The sequence below is a fragment of the Aquarana catesbeiana genome, linkage group LG08, assembly GCF_042186555.1.
Source record: "Aquarana catesbeiana isolate 2022-GZ linkage group LG08, ASM4218655v1, whole genome shotgun sequence".
NCBI lineage: Eukaryota > Metazoa > Chordata > Amphibia > Anura > Ranidae > Aquarana > Aquarana catesbeiana.
In genome coordinates this window covers 268,104,946-268,122,716 of record NC_133331.1, presented here as the reverse complement: position 1 = coordinate 268,122,716, position 17,771 = coordinate 268,104,946, and the positions used below count along the sequence as shown (strand labels likewise).

At 41.0% G+C, this 17,771-nt stretch overlaps 2 protein-coding genes across 3 annotated transcripts in view; both read left to right on the top strand.

The window, feature by feature from the left end:
• Positions 1–17,771, top strand: part of LOC141106431 (conglutinin-like) — a 228,813-nt gene that overhangs the window by 68,277 nt on the left and 142,765 nt on the right. The gene's annotated exons all lie outside the window — the stretch shown is intronic.
• The window catches only part of LOC141106430 (pulmonary surfactant-associated protein D-like), an 89,128-nt gene that overhangs the window by 68,306 nt on the left and 3,051 nt on the right, over positions 1–17,771 (top strand). For both annotated transcript variants that reach the window (XM_073597207.1, XM_073597208.1), the window contains exons 2-5: positions 2,192–2,234; positions 2,832–2,925; positions 4,677–4,811; positions 16,908–16,970. In XM_073597207.1, the coding sequence (XP_073453308.1) occupies positions 2,192–2,234; positions 2,832–2,925; positions 4,677–4,811; positions 16,908–16,970 (335 nt within the window). The remainder of the gene's footprint in view (positions 1–2,191; positions 2,235–2,831; positions 2,926–4,676; positions 4,812–16,907; positions 16,971–17,771) is intronic.

Sequence of the window (17,771 nt, the reverse complement as noted above, 5' to 3'; positions counted from 1 at the left end):
GGGTCAAGTTATACAAAAGGGTAATAGCTGTGGGGGATGAGCTAATGGAGAAAATAGTGCAGTTATTAGATGGAGGCAGGATAGGCTTCTCTGAAGAGGAAAGTTTTCAGGGATCGCCTAAAAGTGGATACATTTGGAGACAGTCTGACAGATTGGGGTAGGGAATTCCAGAGGATGGGAGAGGCTCGGGAGAAGTCTCGGAGGCGGATATGGGAGGAGGTGATGAGGGAGCTAGAGAGCAGGAGGTCTTGGGAGGAACGGAGATGGCGATTAGGTTGGTATTTTGAGACTAGGTTAGTGATGTAGCTGGGGGCAGAGTTGTGGATGGCTTTGTAACTTATTGTTAGTATTTTGAATTTAATTCGTTGGGCGAGTGGCAGCCAATGGAGGGATTGGCAGAGAGGGGTAGCAGACACTGAGCGGTTTGTAAGGTGGATGAGTCTGGCAGCCGCATTCATGATGGACTGCAGGGGGGGATAGTCTGTTTAAAGGTAAGCCAATGAGGAGTGAGTTGCAGTAGTCAAGGAGAGAGATAACCAGGGAGTGAATCAGGAGCTTTGTGGTTTCATTGGTTAGAAAGGGACGTAGTTTAGAGATGTTGCGGAGGTTGAGGCGGCAAGCTTTGGAAAGTGATTGGATGTGGGGCTGAAAGGAGAGTTCAGAATCCAGGATAACACCTAGCACCCTGACATGTGGGGACGGGTGGATGGTTGTGCCATTGCTCTTGACAGAGAAGTCAAGGGAAGAGGCACGTGGGGGAGGAAATATTATAAGCTCGGTTTTGGACAAGTTGAGTTTGAGGAAGTGGTGTGACATCCATACAGATATGTCGGTTAGTAAGTTAGTGATGCGTGAAGAGACTGATGGAGTGAGTTGAGGGGTGGAGAGATAGATTTGCGTGTCATCAGCATAGAAATGATATTGAAAGCCATGAGAGGCAATCAGCTGACCCAGGGAAGAGGTGTAGATTGAAAATAAAAGAGGTCCAAGAACAGAACCTTGGGGGACCCCGGCAGAGAAGGGAAGAGGAGTGGAGGAAGTAGAATTGTAAGTGACACTGAAGGTGCGTTGGGATAGGTAGGATGGGAGCCACTGAAGAGCGCAGTCACGGAGACCGAGGGAGTAAAGTTTTTTGAGGAGGAGGGGGTGGTCAACCGTGTCAAAGGCAGCTGAAAGATCCAGAAGTAGGAGTACAGAATAGTGTCCATTGGTTTTTGCAGTTAGTAGGTCATTTGTGAGTTTTAAAAGAGCAGTTTCTGTGGAGTGTTGAGGGCGGAATCTAGATTGAAGGGGATCAAGAAGGTTGTTTTTAATGAGGTGGTCACTCAGTTAATATGGAGATGACCAAATCATAGGAGGTATTGGAACAAGGTCATCACAACCTTAAGTTGACTTTATGGTATTACCATGAATCCTGAAAAAAGGGTTATGCACACAGAAGTTTAATAATTGTAGATCTTCTATGTCTCATGGTAAACCAAAGCATGTCTTTATAAACACTAAAAATCTGCTTACTGAAGTCATTCTTTTATTCAGGAGAGATTTGGGGGCATACACACCTCCTCCGCAATACAATGGAAAATTTGATGTAATATGGTCCAGATGGATAGATGTAATGAACCTCTCAATTGCTTATTTCATATACAACATTCAATGCTAACTGTGGTTAAATTGAATGTTTATAGAATGCCTCCAAAGTTTTCAGGTGATGGGACTTTATGTGCTCAGTGCTGTCTTTTAGTCCTCTATTTCTTTATCTTTCATTGTCTATCTTTCCTGTATGACAACGTGTTTCTATGTTACTATGTAAATGGAAAACTTTTCTATCTTTAAATAAAATCTGACTTTAAAAAATGTAATTATTTGTGCAATACTGTGAAGTAAATTTTGACAGTGCCATGTTTCCTGAAATCTATTTTTCATTTACTGTCATCTCTGTAAAAAAAGGGTTATGCACACAGAAGTTTAATAATTGTAGATCTTCTGTCTCATGGTAAACCAAAGCATGTCTTTGTAAACACTAAAAATCTGCTTACTGAAGTCATTCTTTTCTTTAGAAGAGATTTGGGGTCAAAGTTTGTATTTGCTGATTTTGATTTATTTAGGTTGCAGGTAGAAATATGTACATAGTCAGATAACATATCAGTATATATAGATGACCACGTTGGATCTTCTGCTTCATCTTCTCCAGGTCTCTTGTGTCTACCTTGGTCAGGACTCTTGTGTCTACCTTGGTGAGTACCATTGTACGATTAAGTGCCATTTAAATGAGCACTTACTTCTATTTCTCAATACATGTATTTCTATGTATTGGTAGGTCCAGCTGCCAAAATGACTTAAGATCTTTTTTTTTTCAATTCACTAGTTTTTGGATGGTGAGGATATTTTAAATTTTCTATGAAAAAAATTCAATTCAATGGAAAATATTTTTTTCTTTATTTGTAGTTTTGGATAGAGTCAGGAAGAGTAAAATCCTCTGTGATGATTTATTACTGTATTTCCGCTCGGGAGATTCACTCTATTTGCTACGGTGGCCATCGTCACCAGGACATAACGTGGTATGAGATCTGAAACAGCAAAGATCATCCAATAGGGACACCTGTTTCACCAACAACTAGAAGAGGATTCCCCATCACATTGGGAAGATTTCCTGGTGTGTTTCCAGGAAAGTAAAAACCTCCCCAACTGGTCAATGACTTAGAACACATTCTTGCTATTAAATTTCCATGACAAGTAGTATTTTTTGAGATCAGCAAAGGCAAGTTCATTCAATAATGGAGTGGGGGCATTAGCATAAATTGAATAAAAGATTTTTTTTTCTTCCTCTGTAGAATATGAAAGCTCTGTTGTGTTTCGGTCTACTTTTTCTTCATGCGGCTTTAGTGACGCCGAGCGATACTCCTGGAAAAGAGAAGGGAGAACGAGGTATAAATATTCATATCATAAAGGGAATTTTATAAATTTGTTACATCGATTTGCACTTTTTAAAATCGGTCTTATTTTTCATACAAATAAAAATGTGTTTATGTGATATATATATATATATATATATATATATATATATATATATATAAACAAATTATTATCTTTACAAAAAATATAAAAATGTTTTAAAGTGATTGTAAAGTCAAGTTTTAGTTTTTATTTAAATAAAAAAACATGCCATACCTGCGCTGTCAAACCTCCCCTTCTTGGGCCCACTGCTGCACACTCCTGGCTCCTCCTCTTCAGGGAGTGCCCCCCATAGGAAGCCGTTTTCCTATGGGGGCACTCATGTGGGCGTTCATAGACACAGACAGCGTGGCTTGGCCCCGCCCTGTGTTTCTCATCACAGAATTTGACTGACAGCAGTGGGAGCCAATGGCTTCTGCTGCTTTCAGTCTGTCCTGTGAGAGTGGGGAGAGAAGACAGAGCCACTCCAGACAGGCACACCTGTCTACCAGAACTCAGGTAAGTATAAGGTGGGTAAGGGGGCAATACTGATGCCTAAATATTTTTTACCTATGGGCCAGTTCACACCATAGAAATGCGCTCCAGATGCTTTTTTGCATGCGTGTTTTTGATGCGTTCCAGTGCTTTTTTGATGCATTTTTGGTGCAGTCCAGTGCATTCCCCCCCCCCCTTTTTTTTTCTCTTAATCTTAAATGAGAACATGGGTGTTCCAGTGTGTTTTTGGTGCGTTTAGGTGCATTCCTGTGATTTTTTGATGCTTTTTACAGCGTTCCAGTACAGTCCAGTGCAGGAAAAATGCAGCATGTTCTACTCTTTTTCTGGAATTGGAATGCACTGGAACTGCAAGCACTGGTGTGAACTATGCCATTGAAAACCATATAACTTGCTTTCTATGCATTTTTGATGCAGAAAAAAAATGCATTTGACTGCATGTGGTGTGAACTGGCCCTTAATGCAGGCAATGCAGTAGGGTGAATTTGCACAGGAACAGACAGCTGCCACTCTGGTAGCTTTCTTTTCCTAACTGCGATAGGGAACAGTGTGGTGCCCAATTCAGCACATCACACGGCTACCTTTTTTTTTTTTTTTGTAGAAACTATATGTGACTACACTTCATTCATGGCAATGTACAGCAGTGCGACACACTCTGCTGCTGAACAGTGCCATGCGATTCAGTATGATGCACTGCAATAAAATGCAGCATGTAGCAAACAATTGTTTTGTGTGTCCTTGCTGTGACAGACGTTTTACGAATGCAGTAAATTGTCTGTCACCAAAGATAATGTGAAGTCAGCCATGTTTAGTCATTAGAACCACTTTAAACATTTTATTACTTTTACAAAAAATCTAAAAAAATAAGTTAACCAGAGGTTGACGTAAGAAAAAAAAAAAAGGTTTACTTCAAATTAGAATAAAAAAGGTTTAACCTTAAACTACGTAGAGGGTTCTTTACTGTAAGAGCAGCAAGGATGTGGAATTCCCTTCCAAGGGTGGTGGTCTCAGTGGGGAGCATTGATAGTTTCAAAAAACTATTAGATAAGCACCTGAACGACCACAACATACAGGGATATACAAGGTAATACTGACATATAATCACACACATAGGATGGACTTGTGTCTTTTGTCAGCCTCACCTATTATGGAACTATGTAACTGTGTTTTAAAGTGAGCCCAGGGTCACCTCACTCTCATATTGTGCTAAATTGTATGCTATAATTAAACAGGGTTTCCTGGATTGCCTGGACTACGAGGAGCACCAGGACCCCCGGGACCCCCAGGACCCCCGGGAATACCAGGAATGCCAGGACCACGAGGACCACCAGGACTACCAGGACTACAAGGAGACTGCAAGAATTCTGGTAGGATGGAACATTGTGCTCAAGAATTTTTGCTTTAAATGATATACTATATCTAGATGATATAAGTTCGGTTAAAGTAAAGCTCTGGACAAAATGTTTTTTTCTTAGCTTTGAAGTATGAAGAAAGGTCAAACCTCTGCTAAGTTTATAATGCTGTGTCCTATTTGGGTTCATTTTATTTTTTTGATGGATGTTTAATATTATTTTTCAAACATTTTGCTATGGAAACCTATTACAAAAATCCCCTTGAAAAATGATTCCTTTATTTTACAACTGAACGTCTGATACAGGGATCAGCATGCAAGATATATTGCAAAGCATTCTGTAAAAGGAAAGACCCAGCACTGGCTGTGTGCACTGAAGCAGCTTGTGTACAGCTGAGAGAGCTCAAAGGTTTGATTTGAGAAACAAAAAAAAAACCTCTAATGCCTCATACACACGATCGGACTTTCCAGCAGACTTGGTCCGACGGTCTTTACGACGGACTTTCCAGCGGACTACCTGAACGGACGGACTTGCCTACACACGACCGGGCTTTCCGGCAGGCTAGGTCCGCCTGTCTTTGCGACGGACTTTCGCCGGAGTTACGGCGGACTTTCAGAATAAACAGACTTGCCCACACAAGGCCGTTCATTTTAAACGTGACTCGGGTACGACGGGACTAGAAAAGGAAGTGAATCTCGCCGCTTTTATCGGTGAGATTGATACCTTGAGAGCCCCGTCGCGGGGCATACCGGGCCCTTAAGTCTGGTATGGATTATAAAGGGAACCCCCTTATGCCGTCGCAGTCCCTGGGCATGCTGGGACTGTGACGTTTTAGGGAGCGTGGTCACTGGGTGATGTTGACCACGCCCCTAAAACGTCACAGTCCTAGCATGCCCAGGGACTGCGATGGCATAAGGGGGAGGGGTCTCCGCCTATATAAGTCACATCGGAGCGCTCAGAGAGCAGTCCAGCCAGAGAGACCGTTGTGTCAACATCTGGAGAAGAGAAGAGGGAAGAAGCCAAGAAGTCCTGGCCTCCACTGGCAAAAGAGCGGCATGAAGACAGCGGAGGAGCCGGCAGAAGAACTGGAACACTGGGAGAAGAGGCCAGAGAGAGCGGAGCAGAACCAACCGGACGCTGGGAGAAGAGGAACCGGAGGGACCCCTGAAGCCAGAGGAAGACCCCTAAAGCCAGAGGAAGACCCCCCCGGAGATGTCTAATAAATTATTTTAAAAACCTGTGTAGTGTGTTTTATTATTGACACTTTTTCCCTAGGTGAATGGGTAGGGGAACCATGTACCCCATACTCATTCACATAGGGTGGGGGGCCGGGATCTGAGGGCCCTCTCATTTTAGGGGGCTCCTTGAGTCCGATAAGCCCCCGCCCGCAGACCCCGACAACCAACGGCCAGGGTTGTCGGGAAGAGGCCCTTGTCCTCATCAACATGGGGACAAGGTGCTTTGGGGTGGGGGGGCCCGCAGGTCGCCCCCCCTCCCCCAAAGCACCCACCCCCCATGTTGAGGGCATGCTGCCTGGTATGGTTCAGGAGGGGGGGCGCTCGCTCGTCCCCACCCCCTTTCCTGACCGGCCGGGCTACGTGCTCAGATCGGGGTCTGGTATGGATTTTAGGGGGGACCCTACGCCGTTTTTTTTGGCGTAGGGGGTTCCCCTTAAAATCCATACCAGACCTAAGGGCCTGGGATGCCCCGCGCTTGCCGCAATAGGAAAACCTGTTTTTTCTTTTGCAGCAAGCGCGAGATGCAATACCCTGTCCGTCGGACCAGCGAGTCCGGCGGACTAAGATTTAAAACATGTTTCAAATCTATGTACGGCGGACTTTTGGGAAAAAAAAGTCAGCAGGAGCCTACACACGATCGGATTGTTTGGCGGACTCTGGTCCTCCGGACCAAGTATGCCGGAAAGTCCGCTCGTGTGTACGCGGCATAAGTGATGAAAGTGTAAGGGGGTTCCCCTGTGTGACTCAATTTAGGGTCTGTCTAACCTGACCCCCCCCCCCCCACTTTGCCATAACTGTTAGGTAGAAGCTGCTATTAAAGAGGAAATTCCTTCAACCCTTGTTCACTAGACATGTGCAATTTGTTTTGGTCTGAATTCTGACAAATTTTTGGTTATTCGGAGATTTGGATGTATCTGAATCTCCAAATGAAATAGTAATGAATAGTAATGAATGCCGTTTAAAATATCATTTTGTTGAGTGCAGGAGGCGGAACCTAGTGGAGCAGACATGCATTGTTAGAGCTCCACACCACTGAGGAGAGAAGAGAAGGACAAAGCGGAGCCTGCAGGCTCAAAAGGTATCCATTTGAACCTTTTTGCCCCAGGGAACAAACTGTGAAAGTTTGGGCAGGAAATATGGTACTGGGAGGAAACCGTGGCAGAAATAAAAATCACCTCACAAAGAGCTCACAGGCACTCACTGCAGCTGAAGCAGCTCCAGTCACCTCACAAGATACAGCATCAGGGCGCTCTCACAGACAGAAAATGTCACAGCAAGACTCTCCATTTGAGTCAGATACAGAACAAATCCTCTCACAAACTTCTCCACAAGCCTCCTCAGCATCCCCAGTAATATTATTACAATTTGAAAAGATGCTTCATAAGGCTTTAAAACAAACCTCAGACCAAATAACAAACAGCCTAACCAAAGAAATAAGAGAGCTGGGAAACCGCACCGCAGCCTTAGAAATAAAAATTGATGAAATTGAAATTACAACCCAAGAAAATATAACAGAATTGGAACAATTAAAAGAAGAGAATTTAATACTTCAAACTAAGCTCGAAGATTACGAAAATAGAGCCAGACGTTCAAACTTGCGCATAAGGGGAATACCTGAAACTTGACAGACCTGCAATCTACTATTACTGCTCTATTACAAGAACTAAAGCCAGATATCCTTATTGAACGTTTAGAACTGGACAGAGTACACAGAGCCCTCACAGCCAAAAAGAAAGACGGACCCCCACGTGATATAATCACAAAATTTCATTATTACAGAACGAAAGAACAAATACTAATTGCTGCAAGAGAAAAAAAGGAACTTAATTTTCAAGGACACAATTATCAAATTTTTGCTGACCTATCCCAACTTACTATTACTAAAAGACGATCCATGAAACCCCAACTAATGGAACTGCAACGCCACAACATTATGTATCAATGGGGCTTCCCCTTTTCAGTCAGATTTAACTACCAAGGTACAATTTACAGAAGCAGATCAGCAGATGAATTACAACAAACCCTTTTAAAATTAAATCTGACAGAACCCACAAGCAGCAACACCCCCACATGCAGAAGAATGGCATCATCTTCACCTTCAGGCAGCACCCAGAAAATTTCTGAACAAAATGGGAATCATCATTCTCACAAAAGAGGCCGTTATGCCACATCATCCATGGACCAAGAAGATTCAATGGAATGACATCCTAATTCCTGATATCTCTTCATTTATTATACTAAGAGATGGTTCTCTATAAAAAACCTGTATTTATAACTGAATGTAACTGCATTCTGATAGTCACACACTGTATGGGATCAAGTTACGTTCCTGTTATATTTCTTATTACTTCTGATTCATATAGCCTTAGAATATATAAGTGAAATAAGGAAATTCTTGTTCAGTTATATATTTTCAGGTAATAACAATAGATTTATTACTTTTTAGGACAAATATGTTCAATAATCCAGAAGTAATGGAAGCTTTTTCTTTCTTTTCTTAAAACAAATATATTAGTACCTAACTAGTTCCTAGAACTATGTTTTTGTTTATTCTAATCTGAAGCAATACAACCTCAATTTTATGAGTTAACATATCTAAACAGTTACATATGAATAAAATATGTAATTGTTTACTCTAAAAGGGTTAAAATCCCAAAATAATTCAAACTATCTTCATCAATACCAAAGTTATTAACAGTACCTTTCTAACTGAATTATTTAGCCTAGGGCAAGACTAACCATATACAACCACCCTGGAATAAATAATTTCAACAAAAACTATATTCTGCACTCCAATTAATGAATCATCATTTTGATGTCTTTTGACATAGCACTTCTCTCCTGTAAGCGGAAGATCCGTGTACCCCCATTAGCCCTCCTCATTCTCCCAACCATATTATGTGGGAGTGTGACGAAGGCACTTATTCCCCTGAGAGAGATATTTATTCTCTTTCACGGGTAAATTGTGATTACTTGCAAAAAATAATTTATACAATGTATCATCTAATCTCATATGTTTTTTGTTTACTCTTTACTCCAGAATTCACTGGTTTCTTTTCTATCTTTTCATCTCTTCAGTCCACACAGGTTGATCTGCGCAGTCAGCTCTGCATAACAAAAAGTAAGTCAAAACTATTTGATCTGTTGCCATGGCACCACTGAATATACTTTCCCTGAATGTTCAGGGAATAAATGTCCCTCAAAAAAGGACCAAAGCCTTCCGTACTTTCTATAACAAGAAGGCTCACATAGTATGCCTCCAAGAAACACACTTCACCAAAGATTCTACTCCAAAATATATTTCTCCTTTTTATCAACAAATTTACACGGCTTCTGCCTGTACCAAACAAAGGGGTACTCTAATTGCATTTCACCGATCCACACCATTCACCTTATCATCAGAAATTAAAGACCCAGAAGGTAGATACCTGATACTCATGGGTTATATAATGGATACAGCAATCACGGTGATTTCCTACTACGCTCCTAACAAACAACCTACACCATTCCTCTCACATATATTACAAGTGATTAATACACACAAAATAGGAACAGTGATAATGTGTGGGGATTCGAACCAGGTCCTCCTCCCATTTCTAGATAAATCACCTTTTACACCATCCAAAATAACCTCTAGATTACCTTTTTCTCAACTTCTTTCCAAATACAATCTGGTAGATTCATGGAGAGAAAGTAACCCAATTAAAAAGAAATTCACTTATTTCTCGCACCCTCATCAAACCTTCACCAGAATAGATCATATTTTTCTAACAATAGGAATGATACCAGAAATTATTGCATCAGATATAATTCCGATTCCATGGTCTGACCATAATGCAGTATACACTACTATAGCCTCAGCCATACCAAAAGCGCATGACCCAACGTGGTACTTACCGGACATAATGCTCAAACACCCACTACATCAGATGGCCATTGAACAAGCTTTAAAGGAATACATATCAATTAATAATACAACAGACATTTCCCCAATAACACTGTGGGAAGCTCATAAGCCTGTCTTGCGTGGTATAATACAAAGACAAATGGCACTATTTAAACGGGAACGCAAAAATCTAGCAAAAAAACTAGAACTCAATTTTAATGCAGCCTACATATCATTCCAAGATAATCCATCTCAGAGTACAAAATCTCATCTGGAAAAATCTAGATTGGAATACGATCTATTTCTCACTGAGTCAGTTGATAAATCCCTCAAACGCTCCAAACACAATTTCTACATGAATACAAACAAACCAGGTACATATTTGGCTCGGGCATTAAATTCAACTAACAAATCTTTCAAACCAATACGTTTGAAATTATCAAAAAATGTTTATACTTAATTGGATTAATACTTAATCCAGTTAAAATAGTCCATAAATTTCACTCACATCTCGCAACTTTATACAAGACAAACAATGAATTTAATCCTACAGAGGCTGAATCCTTCTTCTCAAAAATAACCTTGCCTGAGTTGTCTCAGAATCAAAAAAGCAGTTTGGATGAGCCTATAACTATAGATGAAGTTGCTAACGCCATAAAAGACCTAAAACTTAACAAAAGACCAGGCCCAGACAGCTACTCGGCTTTATACTATAAAACATTCTCAGAAATACTCTCTCCCATTCTCACTGAAACTTTTAACAAACTTCTAGAAGGACATTCTTTTCGGCAAGAAACACTAATGGCAATTGTTTGTATGATCCCAAAACCCCTTTCTGATGATACTTCCTGTGTGAATTATCGGCCTATCTCTCTGTTAAACCTTGATATTAAATTATTAGCAAAAATAATAGCAAAACGCCTCAATAGCATTATAGGAAAATTAATACATAGAGATCAAGTAGGCTTCATGCCAAATAGACAGGCAGGCGATAATATACGCAGGGCAGTGTTATTGGCACATATTGCTAAAAAACGGAAAATCCCTTTATGTTTTCTATCTCTCCATGTTAAGAGGGCATTTGACACAGTATCCTGGCAATATATGCAATATTCATTACAAAAATGGGGTTTTGGACCCCACTTTTAACATGGATCAAAGCATTATATAATAAACCCAAAGCCTATATAAAATACGCTGGATACAAATCTGATGCCTTTAATATCGAAAGAGGTACCCGACAGGGTTGCCCATTATCTCCCTTATTATTTGCCCTTATACTCAAACCCATGGCCCAATACATCAGAACAAACCAAACTATAACTGGCATTGAAGTAGGAGGTATTACACACAAATTATTTATATTTGCAGACGATATATTACTTTTTCTATCATCACCACAGGTCTCTGGTCCTAACTTAATACCAGCTCTTGATGGATTTGCAGCCCTATCCAGCCTTATGATTAATCCTAAGAAATGCCTAGTGCTTAATATTTCGCTCACAAACATGGAATTGATCCCGGCTAGGGCTGCACTCCCATTCACATGGGCAGAAAAATCAATCCCATATCTTGGAATTCATTTAACAGCATCTCATTCTGACTTATTCTCAACCAATTATCCTCCTGTATTAAGACAGATCACAAATCTAATAAAACAATGGTCGCAACTTCCTTTATCCTGGATAGGGAAGATTAATGCAATCAAAATGACTATTCTACCCAAATTGCTTTATCTATTCAGAGTCCTCCCTATTCCAATTCCTTCCTATTTTTTGAGAATAGTACAAAAAAGAGCAACTTCGTTTATATGGGGCTCTTCTAAACCACGTATACCTATACACACACTACATCTTCCCAAAAATAAAGAAAGGCCTGGGATACCCTAATTTTACTAACTACTACAGAGCAGCACATTTGGCCAGTCTGTCCAAATACCATGCAAAACAGGAAATCCCATTATGGGTATTTATAGAGGCTTCAGAAAATGACCCTCTATTAATATCAAACTTGTTATGGCTTGATCCTAAAGACCGCTTTAAAATTCATAATCCCATAACTAAACACTTCTTATCTCTCTGGGATAAACTAAAAACCAAATATCAGTTACAATCTCCACACAATCCTCTCCTTTCTTTTATCAGAAATCCGGCCTTTTATCCGGCATGGATCTACCCAAATTCTTTTAAAGCTTGGACAACATCAGGCATTCAGACACTAAATGACTTCATAGCATCTAAATCATTCCTTTCATTCCCATCGCTTAGAGAAAAATATGATCTACCAAACTCTGAGATATTTAGATATCTCCAAATCAAAAATTTCTATACACTATTCCTAAAGGGGGATACACCATTATCCCAATTATCCATTTTTGAATCAATCTGTACAAAAGATCCATTTGCTAAAGGTACAATTTCATCACTTTATAATCAATTATATGGAGTAGTAAATCTTAATAGACCCTCTTACGTTCAGAGGTGGGAGGAGGACCTGGGACGAACTTTAGAAGACACGGACTGGTCTAACATATGGCTCACATCTAAGTCATCCTCACCCAACATCTTAGCACTGGGGACAAATTATAAAGTCCTAACTCGCTGGTACCTTGTACCCGCTAGAGTGGCAAAATATTCACCTAATACCTCAGCTCTTTGTTTTCGAGGATGCCCAGAAATAGGCACACATTTACACATATGGTGGACGTGCCCAGTAATCCAAACCTTCTGGAAGGAAGTCTTCGTGATTGCAGCTAAAATATTTAAAAAAATAATACAACCAGATCCATATATAACTTTACTTAATCTAAAACCGGAATGGTTAACACTCTCTCAATTCAAACTTATGATCCAACTAATAACGGCTGCAAAACAAACAGTGGCCAAAGCATGGAAATCTCCTACGTTGGTACTAGCAGAAACAATTCACAGAATGAATAATACAATGTCCCATGCTAAGATGGTAGCCATCGATCAAAATCAAATTCCAAAATTTGAAAAACTTTGGCATCCTTGGATAAAACAACAGTTCCTGTCAAATTTCAATGACTCTGTCCTGTTGCCATGGTAACAGATTAAATGACTTACAGAGACACCCATTCTAGGCTTCAAAGAGAACTAAAAAGAATAATAAACTGACGAGCGGGACAACCTTGTGGACCATACCTCTCCCTTTCTACCCTTTTTCTTCTTTCTCTTTCCTTTTCTCCACCTTACGATTAAAACTCATTATCAGAATTTATTTGACCTATATACACTCTACCTGTAAACAATATATATAGTAGGTATAAATCATTTAAATACCTACAAAAGTAACTAAGGAAATGATATATATCTTTAATTTAGGTTTACGTGAACCCAATGTTTAATATTTGAAATTTCATGATATTTACCTATATAATCCCTACTGTAAAACAATGAGCTTACTTTATAGATCCTTGTAAACTTACTTTATGTATCTTTATAATATTGTATACTCAATAAACTTCTTTTGACAAGGAAAAAAAAAAAAAAAATCATTTTGTTTATTCCTTTTCTAAAAAATTCCAACTTTTCAGAACAATTAGAATTTGAATCGTTCGAAAAAACGATCGATTTGAATTCTGTGTGAAGAATAGCTGGTTGTTAAGCAGCAGGCCGGGAAGCTGCTTTGTCCTTAACAACCGTGTGTCAGCATCTGTCAGCGGGCTTTTCCACTGACAGATGAATATAAAGAAGAAAATGTCAGCATTGCCAGGCAATAGAAAAATTTAAAAAAAACAGAGTGTGCCCCCCCTCCCAGTCCATACCAGGCTCTTTGGGTCTGGTAATGGATTTTAAGGGAAACCCCACACCAAGAAAAAAAAAAAAGGCATGGGTTCCCCCCCAAAATCCATACCCCCTTGCCCCAACGCATCCCCCCATGTTTAGCGCATGTGGTCTAGTATAGTTTCGTGGGGGGGGGGGGGGGCGCATCACCCTTTCCTGACCTGCCAGGCTGCTTGCCTAGATAAGGGTCTGGTATAGATTTTAGGGGGAATCCCACGTCATTCTTTTATATGTCTTTCTATTGCTGGACAATGCCGGCATTCTTTTCTTTACATTCATCTGTCAGTGGGGAAGCCCGCTGACAGATGATGTGTCATGGTTGTTAAGGACGCAGGCAGCCGGCTTTCCAGTCCGCAGCTTAACAAGTAGCCATATCTTTGCACAGAATTTGAATTGGTCGATAATTTTTTCGACCAATCCGAATTCTGATCATTCTAAAAAGTTGGCATTCGTTAGAAAGTTTACAAAGGAAGCAAATTTTAAGGAAAACAAAACGAAACTAAACAAATATCGAAACCAAACTAAATGAATTCCATAATGAAACGAAATTAGTAACATAACAAATCTATCTGAAACGAAACAAAACAAATGTTTCCATTCTGCACATGTCTATTGTTTACTGACTTTAAAAGATTGCCCAACTATAATGGTTCCATTCCTGGCACTGTTCCAAAAGTTCTAAATCAGACAAGATACATAAAGTTAAAGAATTATCCCCCCTTGAGTAGAGATATTGGGGGGCTGCTGTTCACTCCTTGGACACATCATTTACCCTTTTGTAATGAACAAAACCCTGTTTAAAGCTTATGTTTAGCCAAAATGTCTTTTATTAATTTTGGATAGAGTGGGGAAGGGTTGAGACCCCTTTTGGGATTTCTGGGACTTTTGTAATAAAGATTCATCCCCACTTCTTGTTCTGCAGACAATATTTTATCAGATAGGAAATGAGGGGAACTCTACAACAGCTATTACTTTAGGAGCTACAACCAAGTTTGTCACAACCCTTGCCATGTACAGTACATTGGTCATCCAGAGGGTAATGTTCTTTCACTCAGCAGAAGTGGAGTTACATTTTAAGGTCTCTGTTGGTCTGGTTGCACAGTGCTTAAGGACTTGTTCCTCAATATGACAGCTTTGGGGGTCTTGCGATTTACCACCACTGGGCACCCTGTTCTGCATCATGGAAGTCATGTGCTTTCCCATACTTGGATGTACAGGATAATTCACTTGGCTCTGGTGCTTGACCAGAGAAGATTTTATGGGAATATAAGGAAGGGAGGGGGGGGAGTTAAGTAAACCTGTTACTTTGCTTGTATGGGTATAGCACAGGTTCAGGTCAAGCTAATATAAAATGGTCCATTTTACAGCCATTTTTACGGCCTTCAGTAGGTGTACTGTGACGCAGATAAACATTGCTAACACATAATGATCTGGAGCAGACCTGGGCAAATTATGGCCCCAGGGTCACATCCAGCCCTTTGGCTGTCCCCATCGATGCCTCCAATGTCAGCATGTCTCTCTAAACTTGTCAGCTCCCTGACAGATGTCTGTGTGGAGAGCTGCAAGAACTGGAAGGATAGAACCCGAGGAGCTGAGCAGTATAGCGGGGAGGCTTGGTTCTGATCAGAAAGCATTGCCTAAGAGACGTCCCAACAATCTCAAGCCACTCTGGTAGCTGGCCAAGTTCTTCCTGGCACCTGCAAGCTGCAAATCCTAGGAGCCGTACACCTGTTCTTTACTCCAGATCAGGATCTGATGAAATCTCCACTGTAGTAATCTCAGGCTCTCTCCTTCCAGTCATAGTGCTTTTCAGAGGCCATTTGACAGGTGGTGAGGAGGTGTAATATCACCTCCCCAAAGCCTAATTTACCTACCGCACTGCAATCGTGGCACCATTAGCCACTTCAATACAGGGCACTTTCACCCGCTTCCTGCCCAGGCCAGTTTTCAGCTTTCCTGCCCAGGTCAATTTTCATCCTTCAGCACTGTCACACTTTGAATGACAATTTTGAGACAGATAGAGCTTTCTTTTGGTGGTATTTAATCACTACTGAGTTTTTTTTTTTGCTAAACCAAGAAAAAAAGACCAAAAATTGTGTTCTTAGTTTCTGTTATAACATTTTGTAAATAAGTATTTTTTCTCCTTCACTGATTTGCGCTGATGAGGCTGCACTGATAGGCACTGATGGGGAGGCACGAATATGCAGCAGTAATAGGCACTGATAGGAGCCACTGAGGGGCACTGATAGGCAGCACTAATGGGTAGCATTTATGGGCACTGATGGGGACTGATAGGCAGCAATGATGGGGACTGATAGGCGGCACTGATAAGGAGACACTGATGGGCACTGGCAGGTAGCACTGATGGGCACTGATTGGCATCACTGGTGGTCACTAGCAGGCATTGCTGATGGGGCTGCACTGATAATCAGTGCAATGATTATGATTATCAGTGAAAGTCCCCCCCGTGAGCAAAGCCACTTATCGGCTCTCCTCTAATCACATGCTGTCAGAGTGAGCAGAGGAAAGCCGATAACTGGCAATTCCTATTTACATTGTGATCAGCTGTGATTAGACACAGCTGATCACATGGTAAAGAGCCTACATCATAGGCTCTTTACCGAGATCGGAGATGCAGTGTGTCACTGCACCACAAATCGCAGCGCCGCGAGCGGCTTGTTCTGAGGGTTGTCATATAACATCCAGTCAGAACAATTGTGTTACTTCTCAAACTCTGCAGCCCAAGTTAACAATGCTGCAGCATGTGAACAGCCCTGTCCAACTATTATTTTACAGTTTGAGTGGGCAGACAGGGATTAGTCAAACCACAGCTCAGTGCCCATTTTTAACCATTCCTCCAACCGCCCATCTGAAAGAGACCTATTTTATTAGCAGTAGTACCTATTATTCCTAGTGACGGGTGTTTCTTTTCTATATGTTTACATACTTACGGACCTTCCAAGGTCCAAACATAATATTGAGCAGAATTAAGTTTGACCTTCCACAACAGTCCCAGTTTCTCATGTGGCCCTTTGACCTGGACTTTGGTGGATAATCTAAGAAGAGTTAAAATATTAAATGAAATAAAAATCATGGAGTATATTTTCTTTCAGTAGGCATAGAAAAGACTTCATTGCCCTTAGAATGAATCCTTAAACAGTATCAAATTCTCTTTCCTCAGTATGTGAAGATATCCAAGGGAAATTCAAAGCATTGAATGGACAACTAAAAGAACTGCAAACAGGTAAGAAGAAATGAAGGATCATTGGAAAAAATCTATTTGGGCACCTTTAGGGCCTGATGTACCAAACATGTTCTATTAAGGACTTATTTTTGACCCAAGAGACTGAATCTGAGTTGGACCATGGTGACATATCTTGTTCTTAGTAAGAAAAAGGGTTCTTTATGTTTGGATAACTTGAATTGTATGCAGATTGTAGTATTTAATAGTAATGTGTTGGGACATTGCTTTTTTATTAAATATGTGCAAGCAAAAATGCCCTTTTGATCTGGGCAGGGGTAAATGTAGTTTGCATGTCAGATGTGTAGCGCTGGTAGATTTTCGATCTACCATCTGATAGGTAAATTTAGTAAATTGCTCGTTAGGGGAAGTTAGATTTGCCTCTGTTCCAGCTTGGCTGACGTTGCATGTGTTTCCATACTGGGCCGGTGGGTGTCGTTGTTACTATCGGCTAGTGTTGGAAAGGCAACGTGTCAAAGCGTATGGATGCTCTTCTGTCCTGGAGACAACTCGGTGGAGGTGGTCCTATGAGTGGGATTCTGGGAGAGGGTATTTATGGGACAGACGCCATGTTTTAGGGTAGTTTTACAGCCACCTGCTCGCCCTCCTGGAGTGACAGGTATGCGTTAGAGTGCTACCTCGTGGTCCTCTGTTCCGGAGGCCTGCATCACTGCGGCACATGGGTGGGCCCAGAAGCTTGTCTGGGGCCTACCACAGCAGCCGAGGAATGGTCCTGAGCTGTCTATCCAGAACGAAGAAGCTGGACAACCGAGGAGATGCCAGGGGAGGATCCGTCATGGAAGG